General features: G+C 41.4%; 1 protein-coding gene across 2 annotated transcripts in view; it reads left to right on the top strand.

Moving 5' to 3' along the window:
- The first annotated feature begins 6,585 nt into the window (after positions 1–6,585).
- The window catches only part of ntrk1 (neurotrophic tyrosine kinase, receptor, type 1), a 33,277-nt gene continuing 16,136 nt past the window's right edge, over positions 6,586–23,726 (top strand). For both annotated transcript variants that reach the window (XM_034211402.1, XM_034211401.1), the window contains exons 1-7: positions 6,586–7,060; positions 11,426–11,500; positions 12,562–12,633; positions 19,014–19,082; positions 20,706–20,860; positions 21,424–21,569; positions 22,348–22,486. In XM_034211402.1, the coding sequence (XP_034067293.1) occupies positions 6,870–7,060; positions 11,426–11,500; positions 12,562–12,633; positions 19,014–19,082; positions 20,706–20,860; positions 21,424–21,569; positions 22,348–22,486 (847 nt within the window). In that variant the 5' untranslated portion in view covers positions 6,586–6,869. The remainder of the gene's footprint in view (positions 7,061–11,425; positions 11,501–12,561; positions 12,634–19,013; positions 19,083–20,705; positions 20,861–21,423; positions 21,570–22,347; positions 22,487–23,726) is intronic.

The raw sequence follows: 23,726 nt of genomic DNA, 5'->3' as shown, positions 1-23,726 counted from the left end.
ACACACACACACACACACACACACACACACACACTGGTGGCTGGCTGGGTGTTGACGATCCAGCCGCAGATGAAAATGGAAAATAAGATGGGGTGGGTGATGTAAGAAAAAAAAAAGAGAAGTGAGGAAGAATTTGAGACGGCTACACCCAACACCGTTGTTTTGTTTGGTGGTGTATCGATCAGGGAGGAGAGGATTTTGTCTGATGAGGGGTTTGGGGCTGTGATGTCCAGATCTGTAGATAAAGACAGTGTAGCATGTTATGGCTTACACACAGTGCCCTCTCTGTATCTTGTTCCATCAGCTTGTACTGAACGGCACCTCATCTGATAGGAGACAGAAGACATGTAGAGCTCCTTAGATAAACGTATGACGTTAATATGATCTGGTCTCTGATCTCAGGCCAGCCACTCCTTCAGAAATCTCAACCTGAGTGTCTGAAGCTTAAAGGTTTACTCGACTGAGTTCCAGAGATGCAACAGGCTTAAACTAAATAAATGCATCTGTTTTTATTTTTTAGCTATACTTGCTTTTGATATAATTGTAGTTGACATACACAAAAGTAAGACAACATTCACAATAGAAAAACGTTATGTATTCTTGTGGCATCTGAGAAATATGCTGAAATCACAAAATGGAATCGATGTAAATGTGAAATACAGACTTTGAAAAAGTTCTCAACGTCCTCAACTTTTCCCAGGCTTGTTGAGGGTCTCATTACTGCCAGTTTTCTCGGTTGCTCCGCTCTTCAGAAGATAAATGTACCTCAAGGGGCTTTTTTATTGGAGGAAAATTCTCAACATTCACCTCAATACTTGTTGCAGAATATTTAGTTTGAAGAAATACTCACATCGCCTCAGGATAGTCTGGTTCAAGGTTTATTATCATCTCAATTTGTAAAGATGATTTTTAAAACATTTGAAGCCTGCATGGTTTACCCGATTGTTTACTTGCTGGCAGTCTTCTTCTCTGCATTTGCTGCCGCCTTTACATCATTGCTGTCTGTAGGACAGTGGATAAGGGAACTTCAACCAATACTTAAAGTACAACACAGGGCGTCTAAACGTTATTATTACTTAGCTGAAAACACAATCAAAAGGGAAAACATTTTTCACACACAGGCTTTCAATGCAGATACGATATTAAAAACAACTTCAAGACCAACTAACACAGGGTCGTTACTTTTGAATAATGTACTCAGGGTTTTTAGAAATTGTAAGGTTTTGTTTAAAAAACCTTCAATCATGTCACAGAACCTTCATCAGCTAATTAAGTTTCCCAATTCTCAAAGCAATGTAGAAGTTCAGATTTGCAGTCATTTATTCACCATTTTTCAAAATTGTCCATGAAGTGATCGGAAAATGGACAAACTCCAATTGATAATGAAGATCATGTAATATAAACACTACAAAAGAGCTGCTGAAGGACCTTGGGATGAGATGGGGAAACTGAAAAACATCTGTGATCATCCCGTGTTTTATTTCAAAATCTGTTGTATTTTCTAGTTATGGTTGATGTGGTTTTTAAAACAATGAAAAGAGCAACATATATAATAAAAGACATCACATGAGTGTTATGTACACATGACTTAATGTACAGTTAATAAACTGCAATCAGAAGCAACACAACCTAAATACAGACATGGCAGCTTCGTGCATTTACCACTTTAAGGGTAAAAGCCTTTCCTTGTACTTGGTCCAAAAGAGCTTTTACTCATCCGCTCATTCTCTTTTTACGACGATGAGAGAGAGATTTGAGAGGAGATGGAGAGCAGAGAGAGAGCGAGCGGCGCGAGATAGATAGCCTAGCGAGAGATCGGATGAGAGCGATCGAGAGAGCGCTATCGCGAGAGATATATATATATCTCTAATCTCGCTCTCTCTCTATACTCGCTCTCTCTCTACTCTGCTCTCTATATCTTCGTCTATCTCTCTCTCTCTCTCTCTCTCTCTCTCTCTCTCTCTCTCTCTCTCTCTCTCTCTCTCTCTCTCTCTCTCTCTGTCCCCCGCTCTTTCTCCTTTCAGATGCTCTGCATAAAAACTAAATTGATTGATTATTGTTTAAGGGTCTGACAGAAGTGCAGTCTTGCGCAGACTCTTCCTCTCTGCACCTGTTTAATCCCCCACATGTTCTGGCGGCTCAGATATTTTCCATACACACTAACAGAGACACAGCGTTAAACGTATTTTGTAAAAAGTGTTATCATGATATGAAGCCATGATGTGATCAAAGGGAAATTGTTCATACATTTTTACAGACTAGTGTGGCTAATTAAGCAACAAATAATTAGTCAATATTCACCAAACACAGGAGGAAACCAACATTTCCTTTCATGTTCGTGGTGTAGAGTGAGTGTTTACAGCAGCAGGAGAGTGTATGTGGGATCCACTGAAAATATACATTATCCATGTTCGTGATAATGAAGGAACATGTCACCCAGAGCAACAGTGATGTGTTTTTAATAGTTTTTGGACAACAATGGAGCTCTATGTTACAGAGGAAGAAGATATCTCAGGCTTTTCTTTCATCGGATCTGCTGCCTTATCCTTTCATCTCAGTGTATAGATTGATTTAGTGCACTGTGCATTTGCATTTGCATGTGTGTGTGTGTGTGTGTGTGTGTGGTGTGTGTGTGTGTGTGTGTGTGTATGTGTGTGTGTGTGTGTGTGTGTGTGTGTGTGTGTGTGTGTGTGTGTGTGTGTTCCAGAGAGAGATATAGAGAGGAAGTTAGGGACCAATGCTGGAGATATGGCTGGTAACGTAGTCAAGTCCATAACACAGGATGCAGTTGATGTGAGTGGACTCCTAACCAGTGTATTTATCTTTGACCTGACAGGGGGAGATTGATTCAAAAGCCAAGTGTCGCAATTAACCCTTTCTATGACCATCAATCACCATAATGCATAAAAACCGTAATCAAATTAAATACCCAGAGAGAATAAGGCCATTATTATCAGTCAAATTTCCACGATACTACCTAATGATTTGATTAGGTTAAATTGTGAACAGGCGTCTGTAAATTAATTGTGCTGATTGAAATAAGGCAAAGGATGGACAGAAATGAAAACGATTTCGTAATCTGCCGGTCATGTTTCAACAGGCAGCATCTCTTAGAGATCAGGAGTCGACAAGTAGTGTGCATCAAGGCCACATAAAGTTATATTCACCAAAATACATGAAGGTGTTCTCCCTCAAAAATGTTGTGTACTTAAACAACAGCACTTTTTAGTTTCATGTTGTGTATCATCATCTAAAAACAGGCTGTTGGATGCCTCACTGAATTCAACTCTTCACGTGATGTCTCATAATCGTCCATTGTTTAGAAGAGGCTTATTTAAATGGGTGTTTTATTCTAGTTGTCTAACTTTATAAAGTTAACAAGGACATCTGGAGGATGCTGATTGATGATGTGTCTGGTCGAAACGTGTAGATTACTTGTAATTCGTAGAATAACTCTAATTGGTTATTGTTTTATCAGGATGTATTATGTTTCCCTCCTACCTGCAGATTTGTGATGTGATACTCCTTATAAAAAATGATTGCGCTGTAGTTTTTCTGAAAAGTAAAATCAATTGATTCAAGTCTATGTCTTATTCAGGTAAAAGGCAGGCAACTTCACAGTGGGAAAACTGGAGGGAAAACAACCTATATATTAGAAAAGACAAACACAAAGATTTAAGCAAGTATTAACAATATAATGGGGTGTTTGAAATGTCTGCGATTGACTCTCAACTGTTAGCATATACTACAAGTGGACAACTCCTATCTCTGCACAATGGAGACACTCATGCCCAGAGTCATGGTTCCAGACTTGTAAATTGAAATGAAACCACTTGTAATAATCTGTAAGCCTACTGTATGCAGTATTTACAGTTAAGTGCCTTATAACCCTGGACAACTAAAGGAGGTATTGTACAATATGTGACGAGAACATACATTTCAAGCAGGTTACATTTCATTATGTTGTTGAAATGCTTCTCGTTTAGTTTTTTGTTTCTTCTGTCTGAGCTCTCAAACACAGCTCCTTGTCCCTCTACACTATTTGCTGAGCTAGGACCAAGAAAAAGGGGGCGTAGAAGGAAGAGTAATTAAGCCACCAGATAATCCTGACGACGGCAGCAAAAATGTCCATTCAGCTTATGGCCAGTAATTGTGGTCAGGACACTATGACCTTACTCATGTGAAGAGGGACTAAGAGCAATGGGGGTGGGGCACAATATTTGTCCCATGGGTCGAAACGGCTCCGTTCATGTAAAGAACATATATGTATGATGGACAGCATTCCAACAAGCACCCTTAGTGGCCTGACTTAGAGATAATATGTGATTACATATAGATTAATGACAGTATCCTTCCTTAATTGTTATGGTTGTTATCATTACAGCTGCAAGTATACTTCTAGTGCTAGAGAAATATAACTTTTAGAGTCTACACACCACCTTTTACATCTGTAAAGAGAGGCAATGTGAAGCTTTAAAGAAACCCTTGAAGAGATTATAATGAATATGAAGAATGTCTTACTTTAAATGCAGATAGCGTACTTACATGAGGAATGCAGAAGTTTACAGCAGTAAATCTGTAATACCATTTGAATGTCATGAAGGCAATCTTACAGAACTATTCATCAAATAAGAAAATGCTATCCCTATCCTATGTTTTTTATAGCTCTTCTACTTAAAACCTCCCTGGATGTGGAAGAATAAGGTCTCCCACTATGGTTCCTGTTAGTATCCAGGATGTATTTTTCAATGAGAGTACATTCAAATGTATTCATTTTTTGTTACCCAAAAAAATCGAGGCGACTTCACACATTTTTTTTGTTTACAATCCCTTAATGGACATCGGCGGTTAGTAATGAAAACCAACCAAGGGTAGTGATCGGCTTTTACCACAAATAAGAGGCTACGTAACCTTTCATTTCCCTTTTAGTAATTCCATTACTTCCGATCATACCTCCAGAAAGTCTCAGTCAATAACCCAAGGATTTGATGATTTATTAAGCCTCCTGTTTTGGTCGAACCACTTCCCAATTTCTCAAGCAACTATTTAGTCTCCTCATAGTCTGCACTTCCCACCAACTTTCATTTCCATATTCAGCCATTTCACACAGACTTCATGGGGTCCTTTGTTATTGGTTGACTTTTAACTTCTTTATCTGACCTTTTCTTTGGGAGAGCACATAAGGCCTCCTGAATCGTTCAACAATTTTTCACATCTGCTCAAATGTGTTGGATTTGTTGTTACTTAAGTTAGGATGGTCTTTGGAACAAAACAAGCATTTTAAATTGATACAACCTCAAATTAGATACATTTTCAAAATCTGTTTGTGTGATTATTTGTGCGATGGGTGCTTTATATATACAGTCTATGGACGGGTGTAATGGTTTAATGGTTACATTGTTGCTAGTGTTGATTAATTACATTGATTGATCGCAATCGACAATGATATCGTATGATTATATTTAAATAAAAGAGGTGAAAGAATAAAAAAACAAAGCAGATTGACTAACAACATTTAGGGTTTTTAGTTTTACTGTAAATAGTTTTAAGTATTTGTCTAACAGTTGGGGACATCGGTAGACAACTGGCGGGGTCTACCAGTTGGGGACATCGGGGACATCTCTAACTTTCACAACTTTTATAGAACCTGAACTCTACAACTGTATTCTAGTTTTATTACAGAAGCTAAATACACTAAAACATCCCTTTGACTTTAAAGAACTCCAAGACAGTGACCACTCAATGACAGTTAAGTCAAAGATTTGGATGTGTAATGTTAGTGGCAGCTTATGAAACAAAAGAGGTAGAGTGGGCTGCTGAGATTTGGTAGCTTTACGTAATTTCAAAATCATGCTGACGCAGTTTTCAGAGGAACCTTTAAAATGAAATAAATTATTATATTTGAAAAACCACTTAGGGTTTGTCAAGTGTTATGTAGCTAGAGATAATACTGAAGCTCCAGAGCAAAGTATTGGAGAGTTTTCCTCAGTCTGTTGTTCGTATCACGTAAAATGAGTGAAAGTGCAATGCTTATTTCCCTTTTTAGGATCACACTAAGTGAAGTGCAACACTGTACTCTATGGAGGAAAACAACAGCATGGAGACGTGTAGTCTCTTACTTTCATTTCCTATTATTGAATTCTGCTGGGTGTTCACACTGTTACGAAACAGCTTATTGTAGATACAATGTCTCCTAACCCCTAACCACTTTCCCACAGCCATTACATTCATCACTGACCTCCTAAATCTCAACAATCAATTCTACAAGTAGAGAAACATCCATCCATTCATCCAGCAAGATGTTTCTACAGTTGTGTCTGTGTGAGAGTGCCGCTGCATGCTTCCAGGCACCCAGGAGCCCTGACTTCTTGGCTCTGTTTGCACCTCGAGCTGCTGGCAGGACAGCAGACCTCTCACCCAGGGGGGGCAGATGAGATCTCCATCATCATATCCCATCTCCTCCTCTCATTATCATCAACACACACCCTTAACCCCTCCCTTATCCCCCTTTCTCTTTCGGAGGTGTCTGGTGACTCTGGCCCCTGTTATCTTGCCCCTCCCGTGGAGGAGAGAGGGAGAAAGAGAGAGGCTGCAGCCCACTACCACCATGTCCCCAGAGGCCCCTTGCCTGCCTGCCTGCCTGCCTGCCTGACTGCCTGCCCCTCCTGCTGCTCAGTACAGCTGTGGCTCAGCACCAGACCCTGAGCAGCTGGGATTTCCACTCTGCCAGAGAGCCAAGAGAAGAGCCTCAGTGTGTGAAAGCTCCTCATCTCTCTTCGCTGACTCTTCATTAGGTGAAACACACAGACACTGACTCCAACTACAGCTGCCAAAGCTCTTCTCTGGGGCTGAGAAGATCCTCTTTGAGCATGGCTGTGGCACCCTATGCCCTGGCACTTCCCCTGGTGCTCGCCCTGCTCAGCCTGGCACCGGCGCCCGCTTTGGGAGGCTGCCCGGCGGCTTGCAGGTGCTCCTTCGCCATGCTGCAGTGCCTGGAGCCCAATGGTATCACCAGCATCCCGGCACTGGCAACACAAGAGAGTGAGAATGTGACGGAGATGTGAGTATGATGTGCCACCTGCGCTGCATGTGCCTCTAAATAAGCATGAGCTGCCTTGATATTGTTGGTTTGCCAAGCTGGATTTTCTCTGTTTGTACTCATGTTGTCACTCTGGGTTGGCGCTGAAATAGTTTTGAGTGTCTCAATGGCAGAGTTTTGTTTTTTATGGGACCATCTGCAACTGGTGTAATATCTTGTCTGCAGTTCTAGTAGAGGGCAATGTTTGCTGGTAATTCTTGGTGTTGTACCATTGTTTGTTATCTAGTCCAGGTGCTCCAATATAGTTATCTAATACTTTTCTCTACAGTCATTGGTTAGCTTTTGGATTGAGTAATATAAATGCAGGTGTAACACTGACTATATCATTCAAGTTTGTGCAATAAAGTTGCTCTCTAATGCTACGACTGAGACTAACAATCGCTTCTCTGCATGCTAATGGTTGATGGTTTACTTTGTAGGTATTCGTTTTTTTCTCATTAGTCATTTTTATTTGCTACATTATTTGGTCTGTTTCATATCTTGAGAAGAGTCTGTTCTTTGCAGTGTTTGCCATTTGTATTCAGCTCAGAGAGAATTACAATTTCTAGCCAAATATTAGTACTTCGAGGTCACACTGGGCGATATGCAAGGCGTTATGTATTACTTCAGATTTTTGCTCTGTTGAGAGTAGAGAGAGTTTGTTCTTTGCCAAATCCAGAGACTGATTGATGAAGTAAATGTACTGCTGTTTGAGATGCATTAGCATGGCAGTAATTTGGACACTAGTCATTGGAAATCAATTATGGATTGCTTCTGACAATAACTGGCACAGAGTGACGGGAACTGATGTCCTATTATCCATTGTGCCTCCAAATATGGCCTCGGGGGTCTTTAAAGGATCCTAGTACTAGTGACTTTTGCAGTATTGTAGAAAACTTCACAAGTGTTTTTTTATGTTATGAGAGCTGCATGTTTATTTGAATTCAAGATCTGACTCTTCTTTCATTAAAACTAATTTCAAAGAGTACGCATTCAGTACATCACCATGTTATTGGAGTTCAATATACTGACTTCAGTTTGAACCTTCCTACTGCTACCTGCTGTTTGTTTCTGACACAATGTACTTCAAATAAATTCTTCAAAGCATCTTTACATTTATTAAAAGTGTAACACTGAAAAACTGAGCTGAGAAAACATATTTTTATACTTATCTGAAGATTAAAAGTTAGTGTTATCAAATCACAGTCCCAAAGTCTACCACAGGACAAGAAACATGTGTACGATGTTCTGGAGATCACATCATTACTTCATGTACATTTACCGCCATGCTTTTATCCACAGTAGAGACCAGCAAGCTTTAATCTGAGATATGAGTGGTTGTAGACAGTATTTGATCAATTTGTAAGACTCAAATGTACATTCCACTTCTGATGAAAGATGTGCTGACCTGGGTCGAGGTTGTTCTGACCTAATTCATGTTCCTTCGCTGTGGTTCATCTGGTGCTCAAGAGAAGAACGCTTGTGATGGTCACCTGATGCTGGAGAGGAGTTTGATGTATGTTGTTCTTCACAGCCATACATGCCACACTTTTGATTGTCACATATTTATGGAAAGGCACTCTCTGGATGTGTTTGAATAAAACTCAAGTTAGTGCTCAGATTCACTGATATTTCTCACTCGGCTACAGCTGCATATGACTGTTATTTCGCTTTTTAAAACTTTGTATGAAAAAGGTGCTAGAATGAATCTGACCACCTGTGATTTAAAGACGGCTGCTGTATTATTATGCAACCCACCATCAGTTCCTATATGGAAAAGTAAATGTCACTCTCCTCACCACCACGCTGTTCTCTCTTTGTTCCTGTCCCCAGATCGTAGCAATTAGCACTTGTTAAGAAGGAACTACTTTCGTGAAATGCTATTTCGATGGAGCAAGTCAATTTACTGCTGCTTTCTGCCTCTATTACGATATGCCATACTTCTCCTCTTTTCCTCCCCCTCTTTCTCCTCCACCTTTCGTTTCCTCCCTTCTCTCTCTCATCTCAGAGGCATTTCCTTGTACCTGCAGCTAAACATGTTTCATAGAGCTCAGGGTGAGGCTCGACATTCTCTCTAAACCGTTCAATCAATAAGTAAGCGGACTGTTCTCGGATTCTGTTTACCGCGGTGCTCTACATGCCAGCAAACAACAACACTTCTCTGTATTGGCAGCGCAAGGCAATACAGCCGATGCGCGGAACAAACAAGGGGCCATTAACTGTGGAACAGGGGCCAAAATTCATCATGCGCTGAGTTATAAATTCAATTTTGTGAATTGCCAGTCAATGCCTCCACCCGGGAACAATAGATGATATACAACCCACTTGGCTCAATCCAATAAGTAACGGCGATGGGTGATCCTGGGCCCACCTGCCCTGTAATCACATTATTGCTGTGGGTCAATCACACAGGAATAAAAAGGTTTGTGTGTTGCAGCCGACAAACTGGGAGGTTGAAACAACGCCACATGCTGAAAGTGGCTGTCATCAACTAGAAATTACTGCAGGTATTTGTTGGCATATGCATTGAACACTATAAAACCATGAACAAATCTTTATTCAAATAATTACAGTACTGTATGACAAAGGGGTGCCCCCATAGATTATATACGTCTATCTATTCTTCCTAGCCACCTAATTATTTTACTTTACTACATTTCAGAGGAAAATACTTCACTATTGACTACATTTTAGTACAGCATTATTCTTGCAAATATTATTAGGATTTCACAGAGAACTATAAACTGATAATCATACTGTAGATCTGTCGTACTAGCAGCATATTAGGAGCAACATGTTATGCTTTTATTACAATTGTAGCCCTATTATGTAAAATTACCCTCTAAAAAATGGTCTGCCTTCTTTAACTCATTCTGTCCAATTAAAATGAGGCTACTTTAAAGCCAATATTTCACCATTATTTAACTAAAAAGTTGGTTTTAAATCGTTTGTCTTTATAACATTAAATACTCTGATATACAACATTCTATTAGAATAATACATGTGAATTGCCAACAAAACTTTAACCTGTCAATTTGCATTTTGGACAATGTTTGAAGAGGTAGAGGAATGCCTGGATCATAAAGGCAACATATCTGGCAAAAAAAATCATAGATATGTTTTATTTTATTTTTTTAATTGGTTTGTGCATTAATGACATAACCTTACATTTTCCCTTCAGTTTAGATTCCAACAAACTAACCTTAAAGTGCTTGGTGCACATAATACTACATTGAATATACTCATCATTTAATATTATACTTTCTCAAATATCCTCTCCTCTCCAGTCTCCTGAAAATATTAATATTTTTGTTAATCCTTTTTATTACAATTATCTGGTTCACTTAATTTTCAAAGGAACGCTGCCCCAAGGATTTTATCAAATGTTCATGAGAGGGCTTTCTTAACACATTCACATTAATACATTGAGAGTTCTCCTGAGATACATGGATAACGCAGAGAAAATGGTGGACAGTTTGCTAAATCCTTTTTAGGTCCGATCAAGCCATCTATTCAACATCCCATGAAAAGAGATGGCTGGCCTTGTGTTGAGTGCTGAATTGATCTTCAGCTCACTAGTTATTCTGAGGAAGGCTATGTCTGGAAAAGTGGAAAATTACTCATTGAGAAGACTTTTCCATCAGCCTTGTCTACCCGGCATCTCTTAAGGCATTATTATTTTTCCACATGAGCAGTAGATTAACTTCTTATAGCTTTGTGGTTCGTGGGTCCCTGGACATTACGGCTTGTTTTGTTATCTGTTTGTTCAGTGGATGTCAGGGAGGTCAGACGTGTCATTGGGGTTGAAGTCCAATGGGTTTTTTCCCATCTGTGAGAGCTTTTCTCCCAGCTCTCACTAATAATGTCTTTAAACAGATAAATTAAATGGTTCTGTAATTACTTAGTCATTATTGAGACAAATGTTACACAGGAGACTCACATTCAAGTTTATCCTCTTGGTTGCTTTCAGTGTCTTAAATGTCATCTTCAATAGGCATTTCTTTGTGTTCTTTGTCGAAAATATGCACAACCTTTTTGTAGTTCTGGCTGCATAACTGCCTTATAGAAATGTCAAATTAGTATTTTATTGTCCCCTTTAATTGGTTGGTTGAAATGCCCTGAATGATAAACACAAATTATGATTAACTTTGCATGTCCCTGGTGAAGAAAATCATTCACGTTTTATTTTTGTATTTTCTTTCAAATGGTTTCTTTTCTGTCTATTATTTTCATGTAGTTTGGTATTAATTGATTATCTAGACAACAAAAGGCTGAAGTTCTCAAACATTTTTTATGTATTTACCTTGTAACTCTCTCTCTCTTTTCCACTCCTTTTTTGCGCACCAGTTACATTGAAAACCAAGACGCCCTGGAGAATATAACAGAGATTGATCTTGCTTACTACAGAGAGCTGAAAAACCTGTAAGTATTACATTTTCTCTTAACTAAGACCATTTTCTGTAAGACAAAGACACGGTCATGAGTTTATGTTTTATACTATCACAATATTGTTTTATATACTGAGAACAAAGATTTGTGGAGGCTGTGGCTCAGGAGGTAGAGTGGGTCGTCCTTTATTCACAATATTGGTAGTTCATTATCCTTCATATATCCTCATGTACAAGGGTCCATGAGCAAGAGACTGAACCTCAAGTTGCTGTTGTTAGGCAGACCAGCAAGAAGCCTTAAGAGGCAAGTTGCAAAGAATTTTGCTAGATAGCTAGGACGGGACAAATGTTGATATTTGCAAGCATTTTGGTTTCCATTTGTACTCTTCAGTAGTAGAGAGGGCAAAGACAAGTAACGCATTCGCCATTATACAATGTCGGAAACCCATCCGTTTTTGTCGGGCACCAATATAGCTTTTTGTTATTCACGTAAAACAGATATCCTCATACAAATGCAATATCATCGTCAGACTGATAGTCAATACAAGATGAATGGCTCCCTAATATCAGGCAGAGGTAGACAAAAGCTACAGCGGTTAAATCCATAGTTTAATCTACTCCTTAGACTGTATGGTTATGAAAAGGCTAAAACACCCCCCCAAACTTTTTATCATACACCGCTTCAACATGTGGCGATTTCCAAACCTTGCATGCAATGCCTAGTAACAGTTTGGATGGTAAGCTAACATTCTTGCGGGAGGGGTTTAGGGTTCTCCAAAAAGTTGGGAGCATATTGTCCAAAATATCATTGCACGCTGTGGAAATGAGTTTTTCCCTTAGTAGAACCAAACGGCCTTGACCAGAGCCCTTTTTTAAAGTAGAAATACCAGAAATTCACAAATTTCGGTCTCTCAATTGGGAGTTTTTTAACCAAAATCTAAAAGAAAATGTTGGCAGATTTATCGAATATGACTATAATGCAACTCCTGCTTTTATTTCTCACATACACATTTCAGTATTTCTGAGTTGTAATGTGTTATGTTTGCTAAAACAAAGAGTGTTTCACTGATCATTGTACTTTTCCTCCCCCTCCAGCACAGTCACATCATGTAAGCTGAGGCTCATCTCTATCAATGCCTTCCAATTCAACCTTAAGCTGCAGTATGTGTAAGTGTCAATACAAAAGGATTGTCTTCCCTGTGTCATGTTGTGACCTGTATGTGGGTCAGCCTATTTGTCGCTGTCAGTCAGTGTTCAGCCAGTCCTTTAATATTGCACGTCAGATGAAGCGAGAGGAACAGTTCTCAAAATCACACTTACTCTAATAGTTGTATTACTCATCCAGAGATCTGGTAAATCTGTTGATCATTTAAGATACTCAAACCACAAATTCCATCTATTTGAAGCCTTTTGGATTGATTATGTTGTTTTTATAAATATAACATGTTTTTTGTGACATTGGATCCCATTATGAATGAAAGGAAGTTGAATTAGTGTACTTCCGAGTTGGTTTCAGTTTCTCATAAATGAGTTTTTAATAATCGAATATTATGAGGTTATGGACAACATTGTCAATTTGAAGACGTCTTCTTGTGCTCTGGGGGATTGAGATCAGCATTTTTCAATACTTTAATATATATCATAGAGAAATCTGTCATTGATATATCGAAAAACATTCCAACAGAATAGTGCAGATTATTTGCTAATTAATATTCATTTTCAGCCAAAAGTAAAAGGTGACTGGTGGATGTTTTCTCAGTTTTCCAGACAATAAATCGATTTTTGAAGTCTTCCACATGCTGTATCATAAAATCATATCACTTTTGTTTGACAGTAAATATAGATTCAAGATTCACTACCTGCTTGTTTATCAATCATCTAAAAAACAAACAAAAAGCAATCAGCTGGGTATTTCAAACAAACTTATTATTACAAGTCACGCCCTGTAAATTGGGTCAGTCTTTACATTTCTGATCAGTTTGGCCTCTCAATCCAGACCCAACAATAAATAATACCATGAAGACTTATCGACTGGAACAATCACCTCTGTCTATTCATCAGCAGCTGACCCTTATCGCCACCATCTTGTCCTCATCGTTTCACTGAGCGTGTGCGACATGTCTGATGTTGTTTATCTAAAAGACAGGCGGGTTACGAGGACCAGATATGGGGGGGGTGGAGGAGGTGAGGTAGGTGGGGTGAGCTCGAGAAATTGGAGAAGACATCCACCAGTCACCTTTTACTCGCTCACTTTGGCGGATTATCGACAACTGATGCATAATAAATACACTCCACTAAGGGTCCATTATCACTTAATCAATACCTCACTGTGGAGGAGAGGGTGGGCCGGGTTGGGTGCAGGGGCTTCTACGTGACAGATGTATTTCTGAGATTAAGAGGGACAGACTATAACCAAACTAGGAAGCTAGCTTTAACCACTTTTCCTTTCTCTTTTTACGCTAGTCTTCCAACACTCAATTGTCTTTTATAAAATCCAGTCCTTAAGAATGGCAAAAAGAAATTGAGCTGCTGTTCCCAGCTCTGCTCTCCCCCTGTGGGCCCAGGCAGGAATCGAGCTGGTAATGGATAAGCCCCAATGGCTAACCCATCTGACATGAACTTTTGGGAGCAAGGAAAACAAATAATTGAACCCTTGGCCCTGCCAGAGTGAATATGTATTGGCTTCCATGTGCGCACTCCCCAGTGTGGCTATGTGTCCTCTTCTGAGGGAGGTTTATTTACAGCCTGGCTTCTTTGGCTGTCTGAGGATCATTTGAGAGCCACTGTGATGATATGTTAGTGCCCTCGGAGGATTGGCAAAAAGATATGTACAGTAGCATTCATCTATCACAGGATCATAATGATTGCCTGACATACACAGTTTTAGAGGTATGATTACATTAATATAAATATAAATGTTTGGAAGTTTAGTTAAAGCCCATCATATTAGTGTACTTAGTGGCACAGCATTGTAGCATGATAACATGGCCCCATTGTTAACATGCATGTCTTTATACTATTTACAAAATGTATCATCCTCGTTTGTCATGCTAGGTTTATAACATTTGCAAATGAGATAACCAACAAAATAACTACAACTGGCTGATCACAAAGACAATAGTTTTACAGATATTTTGTCCTAAACCATCTACAAATTAGGACCTGACTATGGCACAAAAGGAACATTTTGAGGAACACCAAAGTCTTTTCAATTTATCCTGAGTGCAAGGAATGTGTTTTTGATAGCAAGGTAAGACAAAATAGTTTATGAGATATTTCATGTGAAAACAACAAATGTCAATATCAAAATGACCCCGGATCACATAAACCATGAGGATAAATCCTCTGGACATCATGAATGTCTGTTAAAGGTTGAATGGCAATCCACCCAAGAGGTGTCAAGATATTTCACTAAAAGTTAATAATTTACACTATTATTGGTGCTAGGGGAAAGTCAGAGGATCAAATCAAATCAAATCAAGTTTTATTTATATAGCACATTTATAAACGATTTTTGGTCGAGCCAAGTGCTGTAGGCTACATATAATAAAAATAGCCTAGACACTTTACAGCAAATACAACAGCACAGATTGTTCAGAATATCAGTATGAGAAAAACTACACCCTCTATTCTTAGACCCTCACATCGTACATCCATCCATCCATCCATCTTCTCCCGCTTATCCGTGGTCGGGTCGCGGGGGTAGCAGTTCCAGCAGAGAGCCCCAAACTTTCTTTTCCCTGGCGACATCAACCAGCTCTGACTGGGGGATCCCAAGGCGCTCCCAGGCCAGCGAAGAGATATAATCCCTCCACCTGGTCCTAGGTCTACCCCTTGGTCTCTTCCCAGCTGGACGTGCCTGGAACACCTCCCTAGGGAGGCGCCCAGGGTGGCATCCTAACTAGGTGCCCCGAACCACCCTCAACTGGCTCCTTTCGACGCGAAGGAGGAGCGGCTCAACTCCGAGTCCCTCCCTGATGACCGAACTTCTCACCTTATCCCTAAGGGAGGACACCAGCCACCCTGCGGAGAAAACCCATCTCGGCCGCTTGTATCCGCGATCTCGTTCTTTCGGTCATGACCCATCCTTCATGACCATAGGTGAGGGTAGGAACGAAAATGGCCCGGTAGACAGAGAGCTTTGCCTTCTGGCTCAGCTCCCTTTTTCGTCACAACGGTGCGGTAAAGCGACTGCAGTACCGCTCCCGCTGCTCCGATTCTCCGGCCCATCTCACGCTCCATTGTTCCCTCACTCGAGAACAAGACCCCGAGATACTTGAACTCCTTCACTTGGGGTAAGGACTCATTCCCTACTTGGAGTGGACAGTCCATCGGTTTCCTGCTGAGAACCATGGCCTCAGATTTGGAGGTGCTGATCGTCATCCCAGCCGCTTCACACTCGGTTGCGAACCGATCCAGTGAGTGCTGAAGGTCGCAGACCGATGAAGCCATTAGAACCACATCATCTGCAAAAAAGCAGTGGTGCAATCCTTAGTCCACCGAACTGCAGACCCCCTCCCCCATGACTACGCCTCGAAATCCGATCCATGTATATTACAAACAGGATTGGTGACAAAGCGCAGCCCTGGCGGAGGCCAACCCTCACCGGAAATGGGTCCGACTTACTGCCGAGGACCCGGACACAGCTCTCGCTTTGGGAGTACAGAGATTGGATGGCCCTGAGTAGAGACCCCCCTCACCCCATACTCCCGCAGCACCTCCCACAGTAACTCCCTGGGAACTCGGTCATACGCCTTCTCCAAGTCTACAAAACACATGTAGACCGGATAAGCGTACTCCCAGGCCCCCTCCAGGATCCTTGCGAGAGTAAAAAGCTGATCCGTCGTTCCACGACCAGGACGGAATCCGCATTGTTCCTCCTCAATCTGAGGTTCGACAATCGGCCTGACCCTCCTTTCGAGTACCTTAGAGTAAACTTTCCCGGGGAGGCTGAGTAGTGTGATGCCTCTGTAATTGGCACACACCCTCTGATCCCCCTTTTTAAAAAGGGGAACCACCACCCCGGTCTGCCACTCCTTCGGTACTGTTTCCGACTTCCACGCAACGTTGATGAGACGTGTCAACCATGACAGTCCCTCAACACCCAGAGCCTTCAGCATTTCTGGGCGGATCTCATCCACCCCCGGGGCTTTGCCACTGTGGAGTTGTTTGACGACCTCAGTGACCTCCCCCCGGGAGATTGGTGTTGATCCACCGTCATACTCCAGCTCTGCCTCTAACATAGAGGGCGGAGTTGTCGGGTTCAGGAGTTCCTCAAAGTGTTCCTTCCAACGCCCTAACACTCCATCAGTTGAGGTCAACAACGTCCCATCCTTACTGTACACAGCTTGGATGGTTCCCTGCTTCCCCCTCCTGAGGTGTCGGACAGTTTTCCAGAACAACTTTGGTGCCGCCCGAAAGTCCTTCTCCATGTCTTCTCCGAACTTCTCCCACACCCGCTGCTTTGCCTCGGCCACGGATGAGGCTGCTGCCCTTCGGGCCTGTCGGTACCTTGCAACTGCCTCGGGAGTCCCCCGGGATAACAAATCCCTGAAGGCCTCCTTCTTCAGTCGGACGGCTTCCCTGACCACCGGTGTCCACCAGGAGGTTCGAGGGTTACCGCCCCTTGAGGCACCTAGGACCTTGAGACCACAGCTCCCCGCCGCGGCTTCTGCAATAGAGGCTTTGAACACCGACCACTCTGGTTCAATGTCCCCAACCTCCACAGGAATGCCCGAAAAGCTCCGCCGGAGGTGTGATCAGTTGACAACTCCGCCCCTCTCTTTACCCGAGTGTCCAAAACATACGGCCTCAGGTCCGATGATACGATAACGAAATCGATCATGGACCTTCTGCCTAGGGTGCTCTGGTACCACGTACACTTATGAGCATCCTTATGTTCGAACATGGTGTTTGTTATGGCCAATCCATGACTAGCACAGAAGTCCAGTAACAAACCACCACTCCGGTTCAGATCAGGGGGGCCGTTCCTCCCAATCACGCCCCTCCAAGTGTCTCCATCATTGCCCACATGTGCGTTGAAGTCTCCCAGCAAGATTAAAGAGTCCCCTTCAGGAGCCCCATACAGGACTCTTTCCAGGGTCTCCAAGAAGGCCGTATACTCTGAACTGCTGTTGGGTGCATAAGCACACACAACAGTCAGAGTTTTCCCCCCCATAACCCGCAGGCGTAGGGAGGCGACCCTCTCGTCCACTGGGGTAAACTCCAACAACGAAGCACCTAACCGGGGACTTGTGAGTATCCCCACACCTGCCCGGCGCCTCACACCTTGAGCAACTCCGGAGAAGAATAGAGTCCAACCCCTATCCAGAAGTAAGGTTCCAGAGCCGACGCTGTGCGTAGAGGTGAGCCCAACCAGATCCAACTGGTAACGCTCCACCTCCCGCACAAGCTCCGGCTCCTTCCCCCCCAGAGAGGTGACGTTCCACGTCCCCAAAGCCAGCTTCTGTCGCCCGGGTCTGGTCCGTCGAGACCCTCCGCTTTCACTGCCACCCTTCTGGCAGCGCACCCGACCCCATCGATATTTCCCGTAGGTGGTGGGCTCGCGGGACGGAGAAGCGGAGGTGTTGCCCACGTTGCCTTTTCGGGCTGGGCCCGGCCGGGCTCCGTGGCAAGCCCGGCCACCAGACGCTCGCCGACGAGTCCTCCTTCTGGGCCTGGCTCCAGAAGGGGACCCCGGGCTTCCTCCGGGCCGGGTATCCTCACTTCTTGTGTCGTCTTTCATGAGGTCTTTTGAACATCGTACAGTACAAGGAAAAACCTCCAGAGAAAACCCAGGATCAGCTAAACCATGACGATTCATTCTCTGGGGACCATCAATGTTGATAAAAAAATAAAACATAAAAGCCCTTGAGATATTTATATCTGAACCAAAGTGGTGGACGGAGCAACTGAGATTTTCATCTCTCAAGCTCCGCAGCTAACATGGCTAGAAACTCACAGTGCAAATGCAATTCTGTAGCCGAGCTTCCTCCTTCCTCCGAGAAGTGTTTGTGACTCTGGACTAATCACCTTATTTACTGAACACTAAGCAAACCCCGAGAGAGGTGTGCCGGAGGTGTTTGTGCATGTGGCTCTGGCTGGTGTGAAATACTTGTCAAGGTAATTGATCAGAACCCATTTGGATGCATTAACGTTTTCGACTGAGAGAGTAATACAAAGCAGGTAAGCATTGCTCTAAAAGTGAGCAATCACATCACCGCATGACTCAACTGCAAAACAGGACTAGATTACAAACAATAAAAACAATACTTCTACTTTTCTTTCATTTAGGCTGAGAATAGATTTGTTGATTGATGAAAGGATGTTTCCTGTGGTATTATGTGAAACACAATATGACATTTTAAAAATGCGATTCCAAGGTACTTAATCTCTGAGGGTGGTCTTTTCCCTCTAATGCTAACTATCAAGCCACACAATTCAGCCAAAGCGAACAAGGTACAACATAGGTTGAATTACTGTTGTATTACATATTGTTTAGCCAAATAAACAGCATTACAAATGTGTGTTTTCTCTTTATTTCATAGGAACCTGGCATCAAACTCTCTGGAACACATCTCCTGGAGGGTGTTTCATTTTCTACCACTGCTCAACCTGTGAGTAATACTCTCTCAATCTCTCTTGTTCAGCAAAACAAGTTAAAGTTCCTGGCCCCTGAAGTTGGCTTTCAAGGATTAAAACAATCTCACTCATTAGGCTGCACATCATCAGAAGGAAAACATAATAATATTCTCCCTAGCAGCAGACTACACCTAGGTTTGCCCAGTGTGCCCATCAGTTGTGTTGCCATAAACTACTTCTAATGTGCATCGATGGCTTACATTATGAAAATAAACGTTTTATTAAGGTATTAAATGTTTAAATTGTGTACATTTTTTTTTTTTAAATCTTGTTTTTGTATTTATTGTACAGGCTACAGACACAAAACATGGACATAACAATTACAAAATAGGAGACGTTCCTATCTCAGACAAAATAAAATACAGTCAGTAGGTCATTTCAACATTTAATGCAAAAAATAAATAAAATAGGTTGACAGTCCAATATCATCAAAAGCACATACCATAAATGTTTACATGGACTGCCCCCCCCTGCACTAGGTCAGAAACCAGAGGAGACTGTGATGTCCACCGCATACGGACCACTTTTGGACAACATGTCCTTTCCATTAAAGGCAGCTCTGAATAGCCTCCCAACTGAGATACGGATTGTCCCACTCTCAATAGTTTTAAAGGTCAACTCAAAGAATGGTTGAGAAACAACCAGACGTGTAATCACCGCTAAATGCACTTTAACACAGGGGTCCTCTTGCACTTAATATGTCGTTGCTGCTATAGTGTACTGCCATGTGGTAAATGCTTGTATGCTGCTCATGCTCTTTTGCATATCATGTATTTATTTTTTTCTATGTTTACAAATGTCATGTTCTTATATGTTGTATGTCAGGGTCTACGGATGGAAATTAGCTCAAAGCTAAAATCCGGCATATTTACACTTGAAGCATTATTTGTCTAAAGTGTTCATTAATGTGCACTGTCCCTATTCAAATAAACCATTCAAATGAAAAAAAATAATAATAACATGGCAAGCATATTTATATGTATTGTTCCTTTTTATCCCACTCTTCGCTAGAGCTGATTGTTTCTCATGTCATGGTGTGTTGAGCCACCCTTTGATTCTTTGTGGCAATCATCCTTTCCAAAATAAATGTTGTTTTTAATCTACTTTTCACACACCTTAAATTCAGATTTTTCCTTGATTGAGTTTTAAAAATAAGTATTTTAGCCAGAAGAATAATTGTATTAATCAACTGTGTACTGTCCTTATCCAAAAGCCCAAACAAAACACCAAAGGGAGTAAATGCAAAATCAATATAAAGTGTCTTGAGCCAATTTTGAATCTCAGTCCTGCTTTGTATCTTTAGTTATGAATTGAGCTAGCACATTATTGACACGTTCTTTTGAGCCAATAGGGGTAGAGTGTTAGGTCAAAAGTTATTATTTAAAGTAAGAGGGGTGTGAGACGATTGTTTTGATCTTAAGGTACAATTTAAATATTGATATTGGTTCCAAAAAGGAGGGAAACAACAATTATGTGATTATACAAAATTCAAAGTTGCTGCTCTTGTCTACCTTGTGTGATCTTGTCAGAAATCTAAGGGAATAACATTTTTAAGTTTTTAGTCAGTGGAGCTAATTGTTCCTCCTTTTTCTCTTCAGGGTTTTGAGGGACAACCCCTTATTTTGCTCATGTGACCTCCACTGGCTCCAGCATTGGCAGCATAATGAACGCGGTGACATGGACAACCAGATGTTGTCTTGTTTCTCCAATCATCAAGAAGTACCCCTTAACTCTTTGGTGATAGATAACTGCAGTGAGTACTATCTGACCTTCATAACTGAACAACACACATGTTTACAATAACATGTGTAAAGCAAGCATAGATCTCACAGTAAAGTTTGCATATTCGTATATTCTGGATTTCTCAATGAAGGAGAAGTAAGAGTTGTAATGTTAAGGATTGTAATACAATTAAAGTTGGATTTTTTGGGAGACTAAAGCAATTTCTTCCAATCTATGTATATCTTAAGGGATCCTTAAATATTTTAGTTTTAAACATCACAACATTTTTTTATCTTCTTCATAAGTCTCTCTCTTATGTGGTGCAATCAATATTTTTCAAATGACGCAACTAGAAAAGGAATAATAAAGAACCGTTTGTTGTTATTATTCTGCAAATGAATTCCTTTAACAAGCAGGGGTGAAGTGAAATGCAGAGAAGAAATTCAGCATTGTTGTTTTGATCGCTAAGAGCGGGAACATCTTGTTGCCAGGAAACATATGGGAGAGTTTCTCTGAACAGCTGCAAAAAAAAACCATGGCTCACCACACTGCGTTGTACCATCACATCTCACACGTCTCCTCTGCTGCTCTCAGGTCTGCCCGATGTGACTATTGTCGGCTTCAAAGACTCAAAGACTAAAGATGGAGGCAACCTGACGTTCGCGTGTCAAGTGACAGGAAGTCCCACTCCCAACGTGAGATGGCGAACTCAAGAGCTCAACTCTCACTTCTTCACGCAGGTAGTAAACTCCTTTCAATATATGTTTATATCATAAATATATTGACAAGGACTGAAAATAGGATGGCTCTTCTGTCTCTCTTCTCAAGGTTTGTTCTGTTTTTCTCCAGTTTTAAGTTTTCTTAGGAGATTTTATTGATACAAATCAGGATAGAAGGTGTTATAAAGCGCTTTCATGCACGTTTTTGTTTGCCTTTGGGCTCTGCTTTAGTAAAAAAATGACATATAATGTCATATAAGCACAAATTGGCCCCTATACTGTAGATAATTTGAGCTCCTGTCTCTGAATCATACTGTTCGACACCTGAGACCCCTTGTTTGTCCCTAGATTTAAGATTTCATGTTTTGCAAATGTTTTCCCCAAAATATATCGTGTTCCTTCCCCTCGTCTATTTGATATTTTTTATGCTTGCAAGGTTTAACTCTAAAATCCACTTTCTCTCGCTTGCTTTTAACTCTGCCTGTCTGCTTGTGGCTGTATTTGTCTAAGCTGACATTTGTTTAGATTTTTTAAAAGTTTTACTTATTTGATTACTTTCACATTTCAAATGTTTTCCTGCTTGTCTCCTTGTGCTGTCAGATATTTAGATAAACTGTAGCTTAAACCTGTGTAAATAAGGTTCAGATGGGTTCTGTATTCTATTGATCTTCAGTAAATGTAGAAAATGGTATCCCATTTCATCCCTCTGACCTGATACCTCTGAGTGATCCATATGTAGTTGTGACCGGGCTGCATTAACCTCCTCTGCTCTTTTCTCTGTGTCATCGCCGGCTAACAGGAGAGAATCTGGGGTTCCACGTTGGAGCTGGTCCTTTTCCTCACCAACGTTTCTTCCGATGACAACCTGCACAACCTAACTTGTGAGGCCGAGAACCGAGCTGGGCCCGGGGAGGAGATGGTGCAATTGGACATTGAGTGTAAGTGCCTGCAAAATAAAACCACACTTTTTAGAGCTCACAGGCTCTATACAAGTCGTCGGGCTTAATGGAGGTTAGGGCGAGAGCACACTGGGGCTATTTTTTCTAGTGCAAGCAGGGTGGACAGCCAGAGAAAAGAAAAAAGCACTGCACTGATTTCTTCTAAATGCACTCTCTACAAATACGAGTATGCACCCACCATGCTTCTAATGGAGCTCTTTGTCATCTGCCACTCACTCTGGCGACTGGTGAGAAGTGTTAAAATAATATGAGTGAAGTGCTGCAGGTATGGCTAGTCATTTCATGCAGGGGATACAATGGAAGGACAAAAGAGAGTGAACCTACCTCTCCTTGCTCTTAAAGAACTCTTTCACCTCGTACTTCTAAATTACAGTTGCAGCTTGACCCAGGAGGTTTACTGTTGTTTTCTTCAGATGCATTAGTGCATCTGGAAGTTGAGGAACACCGAGGAATGACAGCACCCAGCGGCCCCTCACAAAACAGACTCAGATGCATTAGCGATACATTACTGAAACAATATGCCCTAAACAATATCATATATCACCAACACAGTGACACTCATTAGAAAACACAGCCAAAAAGAGCAGGGGCGCCTATTCAACTGCAGCCAAATGCACGAGCATCAAGGGACAGATAATGAACGTCAGGAAAATGGGCTGATAACCCGTGCTAAGATCTGATTTGAGCCTGTGCTAATGGACTTTTCCCTCCTACACCGGAAAACCGCTTCATCCGCAGTGATTGGCAGTCTGTAAATGCGTTAGTGCTGCTAATCTATCAACATCAGCCCCCCTGGTGGACGGACACTCGTTAACCGCTAGCCCTTTAATTACTCTTAATTACCTCCCAGAACAGTGGGTGTTTACTGCTGAGTGGCTCTCTGTGCCATTGATTCATGGTGCCCGTGTGGCTTGCCTTTCATAGAAGAGCTTTTCTAAAACATGTTTTTTGCAATGTAATATTTTTCTTTTTGACTGACGTTAAAAGGTGGATTCAGAGTGCACGTTTTTATTAACATACACAATGACAAAGTTAATATTTTGAATGCAAAGGTTCCAGTTAACAATGAATGTGCCTGGAGGGATGCTAGGAATCATTTGTGTATTATAAAATAGATGTTGTTGTTGTCTAATTCTTCAGTGACAACAATAAACATCATTTTAGCCATACTTTTAACCCCTGCAGTGAAATACCTTGTGTAAGTTTAGTAGGGGTCGCA

Source organism: Gymnodraco acuticeps, unplaced genomic scaffold (assembly GCF_902827175.1).
Source record: "Gymnodraco acuticeps unplaced genomic scaffold, fGymAcu1.1, whole genome shotgun sequence".
NCBI lineage: Eukaryota > Metazoa > Chordata > Actinopteri > Perciformes > Bathydraconidae > Gymnodraco > Gymnodraco acuticeps.
Note: the sequence above shows the minus strand (reverse complement) of the source record. Positions and strands in the feature narration are given on the sequence as shown.